The 14,515-nt window shown below is 39.0% G+C and overlaps 1 protein-coding gene across 7 annotated transcripts in view; it reads left to right on the forward strand.

Annotated features, from left to right (window-relative positions):
• Window positions 1-14,515, forward strand: part of LOC111659004 (neurexin-1a) — a 249,343-nt gene that overhangs the window by 193,836 nt on the left and 40,992 nt on the right. For all 7 annotated transcript variants that reach the window (XM_023411798.2, XM_087175437.1, XM_087175440.1 and 4 more), the window contains one exon: window positions 13,012-13,183. In XM_023411798.2, the coding sequence (XP_023267566.1) occupies window positions 13,012-13,183 (172 nt within the window). The remainder of the gene's footprint in view (window positions 1-13,011; window positions 13,184-14,515) is intronic.

A 14,515-nucleotide genomic window follows, 5' to 3' on the forward strand; every position in this document is an offset into this window, starting at 1 on the left:
GCATTTTGCGTCGGCCCCAAACAAAATCTTAACTGAACTGCACATTTGTGTTGGCATTCTTTATTACTGTCTCGCCCAGCAAATAACTCACCGCTTCAACTGCTTGTTAAAATGTGTTGAACCGGAGTCCAGTGGCTGCAGCAACTTGCAGCAGGTCATTAACTTATGGCAGAACAGGACAGAGCAGCTTTTGCGGGCTCTAACGGAGAAAATCACAGCTGTCTTTAGTGATCACTCGGCTGTTCACTCAGCAGCCTCGCTGGCCAAATAGTATAAATGAGAGCTGGAGTGAGCAATCAAAAATATGGATTGCGTGTGTTTTTGTTTTTTAACTTGGAATCAATATCAAGGTGCTTTCTTCCTACTTAAACATTGCCCTTTTTTTTTTTTATCTTATTGCTTTTGGGGTTTTTCTGTGAAAGATATACCTTTATCTCTCTTATTAACAATTCCTATCACATCCATTCATGTGCTCAGCTTTGATTGATTGGGTTAAAATGAGATCTCACCTCAGCCGTTTGCTGTAAGGCATGCAGGCAAACAGAGAGCAACAGATATCTCTTCCCTTTTATTCCTCCCTGTCATCTGCCCCACACCCACTAAACCCTTTCGTCTGCCGGGCATTGTTCAAAATGAAAATGGGGCCCGAGAGCCGCTACAACAACAGAGTGTGGAATTACATTTTTTGAATATATTGTAAATGCAACCGTAGTCCTCTATTATCTGCAAAAAAAAATCTAGGACGAGGTTCATCCCTCTGTGGTTTAAGTAAAGCGTAGTACACTTGTCATAACTTAACACCCACTGTTCCACATCTTTTTTAATGTATTCCTCTTCTGAGATGAACCTACTTCAGTGTGGGAATAGGAAAAATCAGTTTGAGCCACGCTAACGGTAAAAGACAGGGATGACGGCGGACATGAATAAATGAGAGGGCACTGACAGACTTTTTTTTTTTTTTTTTGTCTGTGGCGATGGAATCGAGCAGAAACAGGGGAGGGCAAAAAAAAATGGCACAGTAATACATGGGGCTGATGGGGAATAATGTTAGAGAAGTTGAAAAAAGTCATCCATGAAATTGCTTGTTGCATCCTTTAAAACCCCTTGATTGATGGTGGCAATTTTAAAGCCTGGCAGTTTCCCAGTGCTGTGGAAGTATTAGAAACGAGTACTCCAGGGTTCTCTTAAAGGAAAAATGCACACTAAAACACTTTACCCAAGTTAAATAACAGCTATTGGCTATACTCGCTCCATTTTTCGATGTTTCGTACAGTATTTCTCCTCTTCCTGTTGATAACCAGCCAGACATCGCTAGTGGCTACTACAGCTGTGAATAGGAAAAGGTTTTTTCTTTTAACAGTACATGTCTGATTCCAGCATTCTTCAGTTAGAGACATCAGATAGCATTTGTGCTGTTGCTCTCGATCTAAACTTTTAATTAAGGCTAATAATGGAAATTGCACATTGGTTAAGTTGTTGATATTCATTCTCAACCTTCAAAAGAATGAATTGTCCAAAATATTTTCAGCCACGTTTCTCTTGTGACGACTGCCACGATTATGACAACTGCTGCAATTGGATTTCTATCTTCCCCCTCATCACTATGGCAACAAGCTTAGTAACCTATAACCTCTATTCTAATCCTTTTCTTTTTTTTTCCTTTGTTGCAACTTTACATTATGGTTTGCAGGAAGTTTGCTCAATGAATGGCAGATAAATATATAAATATTTATACAGTCCAAACAAAACAAACAAACAAACAAAACTTCACTTTAATTCCACCAAACATGAAGATGATGATATAGTAAAAACACAGCTGTAATAATAAAAAGTATATCGTCATGGGAGAAGGTAGCTCTCCTATAGCTGCTTAGAACTACAAAATAATGTATTAAATACTGTGTACTTATAAAGGAGGGGGTGGGGGTGGGTGGGGTCAGATCTGTGTGTGGTGATGTGTGTGTCCGAGCGGTGTGTAGGGAGGTGGCGCCGGGTTGGGTTTGATCCCTCTGCTTTTCATGTAGGAGATGAACTGGTCAGGGATCTGTGCTAGCTGAATTGCATCAACAAATATCATATGAAAGGTCTAAATGATTGAAATACAAATTTCCTTTCAGTACAAAAGTTTATCAACCAGAAATAACTTGAAAAGAATTGGACTGTTTGCAAATGTTCAATAAAACCTATAAATAATGGAGATTTCTGAATATGTGATTATAATAGTTCTGCATTTGTCACATTTGGTGCAAATAATACAGGAGGGCTTCAAACATTATATTTATAATGAAAGTTCCCCTGTTTCCTCTAACTTGTTATCATGTCTGGATGCTTTTCTAAAATCAGGAGGCTCCAAGATTAATTTGTGCTGTAGATGTGACAGGCGGGAGTTTCTAGCTCCTCGTGCCAAATGTAAGATCGCTTCAATGTACCAGTTAATGGTGGTGTCGAAGACTGTTGGACGTCATCCACCGCTCTAAATCCAACAACCTGATAGTCTTATTTTGAAGTGCCTTTAGTAGAAGATTGATCTGCAGTAGAGTTTGGAGGCTGCAGTGTTGTCTCACAGGTCACAGTCTTTTCATCACACCGTGTTATTTTTATTTTACAGACTGATTCAAAAAACAAAAAAACAAAAAAAAACAACCTGTTTCTTCCTCTACGGGAACAGAAGGGCTATATTAGATGTAGAGGTTATGTAGAAGGAAAATAAAAAAAGTGTATGGGGAGCATATTGAATGTGTGAATTGGTAAAAATGGTACTTATGTAGGTGGAGTGCGTCAAAGTGCCGGCGCAGTGTGTATGAGATTCAGGTGATAGTCGTTTGAGTTGCTCTTTTTTATTTTTATTTTTTTGGAGCTGTGCTGTGCTGTGATGAACCGTCCTCGAACCCTGTCGACTCCTGGTCTGCTGTTGAGTCCCACTTTCCCTCTTCAGCGAACAACAACAGAAAGCCACGGCAGGCAGACTGACCTTACAGTTACTCCGTATACTCATTTTCTTTCACATTGTTTAAAAAAAAGAAATAAATATTCTAAGGTTTAAAGACCTTTTTCACTCACAGCCTGTCAAAGTCAAAACTTCTCCATGTTGAAAATAGAGATATGGTGTTGGCCTAAACTTTTTTTTTTTTTTTTTTTTTTCTGTTTAGCCAACAGTGACTGGTTATCACATAATAAGCTTAATTCTTACGCAGGTCATAATCTCAAACCAATAAGCTGTGCTGCTTTGATAACTGAATTCATTAATTACGATATGAAAGACAGAGCTGGGGAACAAATAATTGGACATTTTTACGTTTGGAGCCGGAATTGCAAAAGGCCACAATAGCAGACGGCCGTATATTGTGCCGAGCTCAGCTTCACTCTTATTATTATTTTTTTAATCTGAATGATGATGAACAAGAATTCAAAGAAGATGATAAAGAAAGATGTTATAACCATTTAGTTTTGGTAAGCTTTTCTTTTTCATATTATCATTTAAGATGTCAAGATGGACTTTCATTTACCGTCTCCATAGTCTCTCAGCTCTGTTTCTTTTCAGCTGTTTTCCAAGACAATTTGTGGATTAATTTCCTTTTTTTTTTTTTTTTTAATTCTCAGAGGAGCAACAATGACAAGACCCCACTTTGTTATTACAATCATGCATGTGTTGGATGGAGGGAAAGTATTAATTATATCTAAAAGCCTGGTCCTAGCATTGTCATCAAGGATTTGTGTTACAACAACAGTCTCATTACACTGTTAAATGCAAACAAAGGAGCATTAAAGAAAACGCAAAAAGATGATCAGAAACGGGAAAACCGGTGATCAAGGAGATATCTATTTCAAAACCTCCTTGTAATGACCAACTCTAACGTATTCCCATGGTTGTGGGTGTCACGCTTTACATGTTGCGCACCAAGACGAGCGAGAACATCTAAAAAAAAAAAAACCCATCGCCTTTGAATCAACCGTGTTGTTGACATGAAAGTAAGAATTGGTGAGAAGAATCCATATCAAACCAGACAACTCCGATAGAAAGTTGTTGTTGTGCTCAGGGGGGTTGATGGATAGTCAGAGCCAGTACAGACTGCTGTGCTTTGAGTAAAACTGATTATTCCAAACTTTGAAAAAGTCTCCAAAACAACATCTGTAGACAAGTGAAAAACTCCTCCTCCTCTATCTTGTCTACAGGAGTACACATATACAGTTGATATATACTGTACACAACAACTTATTAATATGGCAGAAGTTGAAGAAAGCAACACTCAGTAAAAAAAAAAAAAAAAAAGCAATGTTGGGAGATAAAAATCATTAATATAAAAAGTCTTACTACAGAGATGTTATATTCAAAAGTGCTTTCTCAGTATGTTTTCTGTGTGAAGAAGAAACGATAAAGTCAATGCAACTTTCACAAGGTTCCGTAGATCCCCGCAATGATGCGGATCAGGACATTGTGCAAAGTCACGTGTCCAATCTTTAGCTTTTTGTTGCGACAGCTATAAGCTAATAACAGGAATTAAAAAGGAAATGTGATAGGAGCCAGCCGCGAGGTCTGTGTGTTTTCAAAAGACGTCAGTCGTGTGTTGATCTGCAGGACTTCAGCATGAGTTCAACACGGCAGGCCCTGCAGGAGTTTTACCTGTTCAGATGTGATGTAATCCATAACGAGTAAAAGAGGTCGGGACGATTCCTGAAAACAATTTGCACAACAGGGAATTCTGATTTATTGTGAAGCCGCTGCAGGAGGTAGATGGATTCGTTTGAGGAGTTGTTTGAGTATCTCACCATGAGCGTCTTCGCTCTAGGTGCTACTGGAGAATTAGCTCTGTAGAAATCGGTCAGAATGGTTCAAGTGTCAAGTTGACACGACCTACTGACAACGATAACAGAAACTCATCCCAAATGTTAGTCCAGCTCTCTACACAAAGTGAATTACTGTGAAACTCCCTCTGTGAGCTACAGCACACAAACAAAGAGGCGCTTTGCAATAACAGTATGATTTTATTTGTCAAAATATTTTTTTTCTTTATCTGAGAATCAGTTCTCACTATGAGAAGGAGTTGGAGTTGATTTGAGATTTACATGTTCATTTGGGGAATTTCTCATGAAGATAATTTTCTTTGTAAAAAAAAAAAAAAAAAAAAAAAAAAGGTCTTTCTAAATCTGCTGTTTTGAATTAAAAACAGTTTGGGTTTGTTTTTAACTGACTTGTATTACAACCATTTTTTTTACACCCCCGCGCCCCTTGTGTTTGAATTTTTCATCACCAGATCTTCATGTTGCAGTGATATCATGCTAATGTGCCTCTGAGCGCAGCCTTGTCACATTGTTTTCTGTCTCAGTTTGAGCCAAAAGTCGAGAAAAACTGGGAAGCATTTTGAGAGTTTAAATATTTTATGGCACTTTATACTCAGTGTGAACGTCTACTCTCCAAATAACTAGTCATTGCCTGTTTCCTGTTCCGCTCTAATATGCTCATATTTACAAATTCATGACAAATCCAAATCCATGGTTGGTTCTCTTTTGCCAGTGGAGATGACACATATCCCGTGTTATAAATTCACTTATATCAGTCACCCAAATAATTACACAATTCTAAATTGAAAACACAATGCCGCAATTATGGAAATGTGACATAATTTAGCTGAACTGTGTTAAAATTGCGATTCGGCATTACCGAGTTGAAATGTGTGTGACACCTTTTTACAAGATTAGCAAAAACCTGTCACATAATTACATGAAGAGCTCATACAGTGAGAAAACATAGTGGAACAGATCTCGGTAGAACAAGAAGGGATTGCATATTTATGAGAAACAATCCAATTATTACAAGAAAACCAGCTTAGAGAAAACCTTCAAAAGTAATAAAACCTTTTTTCCCCCACTGTGAGGAAAAGTTACACACAAATTTGATTTTGAGACCGAACGACACCTACGTTAACATTAAGAGAATAAAATGTGTTTGATTTTGATAGGCAGGACTTACTCATCTGTTTTTGTTCCCCTGAACTAGAGATAATCTGAGTAGACACGATAAAATGTTTGTCATCGTGTGTATCCTTATCATGTTGAGTGTGTGGAAGTCTCGGTGTGAGGATTAAGGGTCAGTCATAGCATATGTTCCCTGCCTTCAGGCATATGTCCCCAGCTCTACCTGAGCTCGCTTTTATTTTATTTTATTTTTTTCATTTTCCCATTTCTTACTGAGGTGATTGCACCACCCACCCTCCATCCACCCCCCACCCCCCCCAAACGTTCACTTGATTATATTTGATCTGATTTACCCAGAAAGCCGTGCTGTATGAATCCTACAGATGAGGTTAGCTGGACTCTTGAGTATGCCCTGGGTGGGGGTGGGGGGGTGGCGCAGGAAGTCCTGACGGAGGAGAGGACAGAGATGAAGGTCGACTCACCCCGACTGCGCGCCAGCTGTCACAAGTGGACAGACAGGAGAATCACCTGAAACCTGAATTGATTTCTTTGAGTGAGAGAGAGAGAGCGAGACAGAGAGAGAGAGAGAGAACGAAATTTCAGATATCTGTTGACCTCCCTTGATGGAATGTGTCACAGGCGGGCCGAAGATGGAGCAAGAGAAAGAGTGTAGACAGACAGCAAATGTCATTTCAGGAAATGACAAGCGGTGCCTTTTGAAAAGCGCTACTGGCCAGCTCCGGTTACAGACACTCCTGTCACATCCAGCTCAATCTGAACTTCTGGTGTTCTCGTTCCTCTGCTGAGGAGAAAAAACGTATTTGTATTGTGATAATTCCCCTCCGTTTAAAAAACACTTAGCGCTTATATGTTTTCCTGCTATATCTCACAAGAAGAAGAAGAATAAGAAGGCGCTGCTACATTCTACATTAGCATAGATTACTGTTTTCATATGATATCCCTCGTAGTAGTAAAATAGCCGCGCGTCTGCTGTTATTCTCTTAGCACCTTCTTTCAAACAGCTGCTGCGGCTGGCTTGATGATTTATTAACTTGAGGTATTTGATGAGGCCTCTCCTACAGAAAGCCACTTGATAGAGTCTCCTAGCAGTGGAAACAATTTCAAGCCAACTTCACAGATAATTAGGCACTTTAGCCGGCGGACTTGATTTCGAAATAAGCTGAGCTCCCAGCGAACACACTTATACCTCAGCGCGCTGGAAATGCTCCGAGGCGATGGTGAAAGTGAAGGGGGAGGGAAACCTTGTCTAACTTTGTTTCATGTTTTCCAACGTAGTTTTAAAGTTGACTAACATGCAGCTGACACAGCTTTTGAACCCAAGTGTTCTGACAGTAAATAAACAGTGACTAAGATATATATTTACTTATATATATATATATATATATATTTCCACCAGCACCAGATTTACAGCAGTAATACCTGCTAAATATCTACTGTACACTGGTGTGCCTGACTCTTCTCATCAGCTGTGTGGCGTTAGTCAGGGTGGTAGATTATCTCCATTTTTGTCTAAGTTGTGCAGTAAATCATTATAATTGGTCATCTCTTGATAAATAATAAATAAAACTCAACGTATGGAGGCGATTTGTTTATATTTCTCCAGCACAATAACTTTAACATCAGATACGATTTATAAAAAAAAAAAAAAAAGGTTACAATAATGCAATGGTAATTAGATGTAAAGAGTATAAAAAATAAGTTCAGTTCTTTTATTGTGGAAGCTCTTAATAAAGAGTCAGGTCAAATATATCGGGCAGCATTTTACAGAGGATGTAATGGATGAGGAAGATATAGAGTGAAAATGTTGAAAAATAAAATATTATACACTATTCTTCTCACGCTTGTAAATCAATTTCATATGTGCTCATCTGATGTTAGAGGCTTCTCTGTTTAAGGGCTCATTGCTCACCGTGCAATATGCTGAGACTAGCTTGAGATTTGCTGACAGTGTCGCCATATGTTCATTAACAGAATAGCACCGACATCTCAGACAGTGATGGGGAACCTTATGTAGAAGTGTACATATGTGCAGATTGGAATAAGTAGAGAAAAACATATGGACGCAAACTCCTTCTAGAAGCTGCACGTTATACTTATATAAGACTTACAACTGTAGTGCAACGAACAGGTGATTAGGTTTATTTTGAAGCACGGCGTGGTAACGTTGTGCTGCATGTATATATGTGATAAGTGACAAGTATTTATATGATAGATGGAGTTTGAACTATACAGGCCTCACTGGTTTCAGACCCACTGAGTCAATATACTGCAGGTTTGTCACAGTTCGCGATATCATTAAATCGTTTTGGATATTAGGGAGTTGATGTTTCGTATGACACTTCTATGAGGCTGAAATTTCATTTTCTGTAAAAACCACAGTCCTGCTTTTACAGTGTTCCTGCCTCCAGGTTTCTTATGACTTCACCAACCTGTAAATATAACATCCAAGCGGTTGCACATGTCTGTATGTTTGTGTACCTGTAACTGCAGGTGTATGGATGAATTACAGCATCATATACAGTAAATGGACCACCTGCTGTAAGGGGGAAAAAAATCAAATCAGTTTTTCTTCTAATTATTTCTTGCCTTGTCTGTAATTTCATTAACCAAGCTTTGTAAAAAAAAAAAAAAAAAAAAGGGAGTCTGTCAGAGGTAATTAAAAGATAAGGTGAACAGTACAGTCTACTCTGCCCTAGCCACATTAAGACATTTAGCTTCTACAGTGAGAGCGTAATATCCCCTCAACATGCACACACACATGACACACACTGAAGGCATGGCGGAGGTGCTCTCCCACCTGCCAACAGACCCCTCACAGACATGTGCACTGAAGGGAGATGTGTTGCAGTCCTGTGGCGTCGGACTGGTGAGATATGAAATGTGACGGGTGCACAATGGTTGTCAACATGAATGACTCATAAACAAGCAAAACATTAGGACAGCCTACACCGTGGTGTTCATTTTTGCAGAGATTGAAGAGGAGGCCCGACACCATCTCGAAAACCACTTCTCACTTCCTTTTTTTTTTTTTTTTTTTGACGTTGTTTTTACGTAGGCTGGAAAAAAAAAAAAAAAAAAAAAAACCTCGCTCCAGTGAACCAGTCCACACGTGTGGATCATTTCGACTCAGTGTGCTTCTGTCTTGCACATGGTTGGTTTGACCCTCAAGCAGATTATGAACAACATATCATATCCTTTTCTCAAAGATGTAAAGGAAGAAGTATGATTTATTTATCATTTTATTTATTATTTATGCCAACACTGTTACCCAAACATTCCAGCAAGTTTTATCTAAACAACTTAAGCTATTGTTAAAGGAGGTCTTTTGACTGACTTGAAGCATTTAAGACACATTTGTTCAGGAAGGGAAAAAAAAATTATGCTGCTCAGTGCTACTCATAATTTCAGAAAAAGACTTGGTCTGCAGAGGCCATTTTGCAGCATTATAGCTAGTAAAACAAGCATCTCTATGGTTGTATAATGAGCACAGATGGGGAGTTTTAAGGAGAAACTGACACCCTGAGTATTGCTGCGGCTACTCCACCCTCCAGCTGCAAGGATGAGAAGCATAAAAAAAAAGAGCAGATTAGAGGAGAATGGTGGATCAACTTCATCAGTTAATTAAACTCTATTGCAGCTTGATGAGCAATTAATCAAGGCAGCGTGCAGAGTGTCAGGCAGGGCTGAGTTCTTCGGGTGCGGTATGTGTGCTTCGTACAGTATGTTCCCAGGGGGGCAGCCCTGTGGGGAGCAGCACTTACCAAGTGAGCAGCCCTAAAAACTGTACAGGGTGTAATGGGCTGGGTTTATGTAAGCAGCTATCAATCACTCTCTGACATAAGCCTACACCCTATTAGAGTGCCAGGATTAGGCTCCTCTCAGGGCTGAACTCACTGAGAAGCCACTTGTCTAAATAGATTGAATTTCAGGAGATGCTGAAAAGTATTGGATTATTATTTAGGGGAAAATATTATTGGTGTTTAAAGCAAATGCCGGCACCATCTCAAAAGGCAGAGGCAATAAGTTAATCACGTTAATATGGGAGAAAGATGGGCTCTAAGCATGTCAAAAATGTAACTCTGAATATTCTCAGCCTTTAAGATTTAGGTCTTATCTTTCATCTGACATCTGACTCCATAAATCTGATGGTTTAGTTTTTATCCTTTGTCTGTTACCCTCTTTCATCTACCTCTTCATCTCTTTCAAGACTGTGAAGTAGGCTTTTTTTTATGCTATGGAAATTCGAGTTGGCAGTTTGTGACTAAATGCAGTAAATTTATTAACGAGGCCATGGGGAACATTAAAAGTCAATTGAAGGAGGCTATTAAAAGCAGGATTTTAATTGGGTTGGTCCCTCCACTAAACCTTTTTTTTTTTTGTCTCTTTTTTTTTTTTTTTCTCCAAGAGCAATGATACTAAAAAAGTTCTCAGTTAATGTGTTCACTGTGTGCTAGTCCTTGAAAGAAAGTTCCCTATATGTCATGTTAAATTTGACTTCATATTCAAGAGGATTGTGTGAAAATCATGTGTTGTGTGTTGTGAGATCTGAAGTATCTGCTGCTTCTTATACTGAGGCGCTGCTGTCCCCATGACTCTAGCTGAGGAGTTTCAAGAGGGCCGGCTTACAATTAACACAAGCTTTTACTACAGCACCAGCGTCTAAAGATCAACCTCTCACCCCATTCACATCTGAAAACCTGACACGAGCTGTAGCCGTCTGCTTTTCAGCTTTTGTTGATGAGTGTTTATGCCTCGGGCAGTCGGTAAATTGTGTTAGTACTGTTGCTTTAATGCATCATCTTATATAATCTGTTGAAATTACATTACAAAGCATACAATTGTCCTAGTTTTGGTAACGTGGTGTGACACATTACAAATGGTTTTAATTGCACTTTAGCTTCTGGCTCTTGAAACATGCTCAACTCATTCTGCACTTTAAGGGAACCGGGCTCTTTGTGTGTGTGTGTGTGCACGCCCGTGTGTGTGTGTGTGTGTGTGCGTGTGTGTGTGTGTGTGTGTGGGGGGTTGAAAAGAGTCAGTTTGTGCATATGGGAGAGTTAGAGAGAGAGAGACAGAGAGATGGAGATGCAATGTACTATTTGCTGTGCTGACTGGATAATGACATGCAGAGTGCTGCGCTGCTACAGGAGGTTGAGCCTCCAACCAGATGCTCCTTTCACTGCAGCTCATAAGCCAAGAAAGAAAGAGAGAGTGTGTGTGTGTGTGTGTGTGTGTGTGTGTGTGTGTGTGTGTGTGTGTGTGTGTGTGTGTGTGAGAGAGAGAGAGAGAGGCTACACCAACATTTGCAATCATCTGAGCTGGATTAAGTAGTAGGATTCAGGGACTTCCATCGTGTGCTGTAAAAAGAAGCTTATTAACGTAGATACCAATCACAAGTGGATCTGAGGAGACTCAGGCTCAGCTGGGTTCAAACTTCCTATGAGACAGTCTCTTTATGTTTCCATGTTTATGTTTTTATCTAATGACGTCAGGGTACAGTGAAATTTAAGGATTCAGTCTCACACAAACTCCTCAGATTTTCCTGATATCCTCTCAGCAAGCTCTGAAGCTACCTTGAAAGTGATGACACGGGTGTGTCTACAGTATTTTGAATGGAAGCCAAAAGGGTATTGGGTGTAGGTGTGTATGTGTTTGTGATGGATGAACAGCTGAACCAGAAAAAAAAAAAAAAGAAATAAAAATGTGTGTGTTTATTGCTCTTTAATGGACCAGATAGCAGCAATACACAGATGGCCATAACAGGTACATAACACTGGAGCTAAGGGGGATACGCTTGACCATGACCATTAACTAAAGGATTTATTTAACGGATGTTATGAACCCAATAAAGGACACAGTATGCCGATATTTGCTGTTATAATGTTTTTACAAAGTTTTCAAAGAGAGCACAGAAATTCCGGGAGCAATACGCAAACACATACGTATATTAAATGTTGCTCCCGGTCCAAACCATTCATCCATACAGTCATCTGCCTTATAGGCAACCCAGCAGGTCTTGCAGTTAGATTTTTTTGTACATTGCATATACAAAAAAAAAAAAAAAAAAAGTTGTGATAAGGAGTGTTGCTCAGAGATAGCATAAGCTTCTATGTGTTCCTCTAAGGGGTGACACATGTAAACACCATGGGACAGCAATACTAAATAGAACAAGAAAAAAGTTATACTGATGACATCATGTGCAATGTCCTTATGTTTTCTCGTTTCACGATGTTTCTTTCGAGGCTTTTTTTAAGAGTAAATAAAAAAACCAAAACACAGCTCTGTGGCTTTTCTGACTTACATCGCATTAAAATCGGTAACTCTTGTTCATGTAATTATATCAAAACAAATACCGTTTACAGTAAGTTTAGTATCTGGTGGATGTCAGTGTAAACGCTCCGGACCCGCCCTTCTGATGGGAAAAGCATGTTATGTTTAAAATGGGCTCCAGGCCAAAACGCAGTGGCCATATGGTTTCTTTCATTAAGCTGGTGGTCCACTATAAAAGGCGCAGTCCAGCTAATGCAGAGTGAATGCTGTCTAGAAAAGTTTGTATAATTCAATTATATCATCAATGCCATTTCCTTTACTGTAACTTGAAATAAATATTTAATCTACACAAACAAAATAATGTCCCTGAAATAGATGTTTGCTCACTTGAAAAGTGTTACCTTATAAAAACAATAAATCAAGTTATCATGAAAGTATGTGGGTGTATTTTGGGACTGTAGAAAAATCACTGGTTTCTTTGACTTGAAAAATTGCAACATGTTTGTTTTAATTAATTAATTATATTTTTATTGGAATAATCCACATAATAATCCATTTAAATAAACCAAATCGCACAATAGAACAACCACCCATTCTTTATTCTTGAACCAAGAGCTGGGACTGCACTGGATATAACACATTAACACATTTTTGACTCCTAATACTTTCCTGTTGTTTTTCTTTCTGTTGAGATGCAGAATAAAGTGAATTAATTTTCATACGGTCTCTTAGCAACACCGGGCTTTTCAAAGCAGTGATGTCCATCGTCTTTAAGACCTTTTCTTTCCTGTGTTCTTGTCTTTCCAGGAAAAAGGGAACATTGCCGTTGTATTTAATGTCGGAACAGATGACATTAACATTGAGGAGACATCAAAGTTTGTAAATGACGGAAAGTACCATATAGTGAAGTTTACGAGGAGTGGGGGTAATGCCACTCTGCAGGTGGATGACCTGCCAGTCATTGAGCGCTACCCCACAGGTGAGTCACCCACTCTGCCTTTAATTACATCTGCTGCTGCTTAAAGGCCATAAAATGACCGAGAGATTATCAAGCCAACTATCAAAGCCTTATTTGTCAGGATGTTTTTATGTTGACTTGGCATGTGCTTTAATTGCTTTTTATGTTTCTGTTTCCAGCAGCTGTTGAGAATAATACCAGTGTTGTTGAGTTTTTTTCGCATCTCCAGCATTTATCACTTTACATTAATCAATGCTGTTAAACAACCTGGCTATATGCAAATAGGTCGCATTTAAGAAATCCCATAGTCTAAAATAAACCTGCATGAAAGGGCAACCGCCCACCCTGTCTACACCTGCTTTATATTCCCCATATACATGAGTAATCCACCCACAGCATATGTTCACAGTAAGTCAAATCAATAGGCTATTTACAGACAAATTACCACTTTTATTGTGGCAAGTAATTGTGTGCCAGCTCAGTATTTATTTCTCTGCCAATACAGTAGATTGATTGAATTAAGGCAGGCGGGCAGACAAACCTGTAATAACACAGTCAAACTAAATGAAAACCTGAATTAATCTGACTCTCGCTCAGAATTTAATCCCAGGTGATCAGATATATTACAGCAGCTGTTTTTTTTTTTTAACCGTGACAGTTCACTTTTACATTCATCATTTCCACAGCACACACCACAGCTACTCATAGACAAAAACTGAAGCTGGATTAATTTTCTTTGCCATTAGTGTCACTACTAATAATTTCATTTGTGTAGCACTTTTCGTAAACACACTTTACAAGACTGTAGAAGATGAATTCACTAATTACTGCCCTGTGTAATGAGCATTTAGTAATTGAAAAAGCATAATATATTTAATAATTACTCCTTTGTATGACCTGAACACTTGTACTGGTGCTTTCTTGTAAAGTGTAGTGGTAGCTGATAACTTTGTCTGCGGAAGGGGAGATTCATTATGGGGAAAATGCAACCCCCGTGTTATTTGCTGGGGGAAAATATGAAGTAATCTCCTGTCGGAAATGGAAAACAACTCAGCAACACTGATATGTTTCTGTAAAATGTCAAGATGTTAGTAGTATGATGGCTCTCCAAGAGAATTTAAATGCCACCGCTTGTGTTGTTGGAATTGTTAACTTTTCTAACTGCTTAAAGGCTTTGACAAAAGCTATAGGAGATTAAAGGAGTGTGAATGTGTCCGTTCAAAGCGCAAACACCAAAAGTCCACAAGATTAAAAGCTGCAGCTCCAAATCAAAAACATTTGTTATATTCTGAACATGCATAAAGGGACTGGGCAATGGGACAAGCAGAAGACATATTCAACCTGCCCCCCCAC

The sequence above is a fragment of the Seriola lalandi genome, unplaced genomic scaffold (genome assembly GCF_002814215.2).
Source record: "Seriola lalandi dorsalis isolate HSWRI2012SDOR001 ecotype SW California unplaced genomic scaffold, Sedor1 jcf7180002054470, whole genome shotgun sequence".
Lineage (NCBI taxonomy): Eukaryota > Metazoa > Chordata > Actinopteri > Carangiformes > Carangidae > Seriola > Seriola lalandi.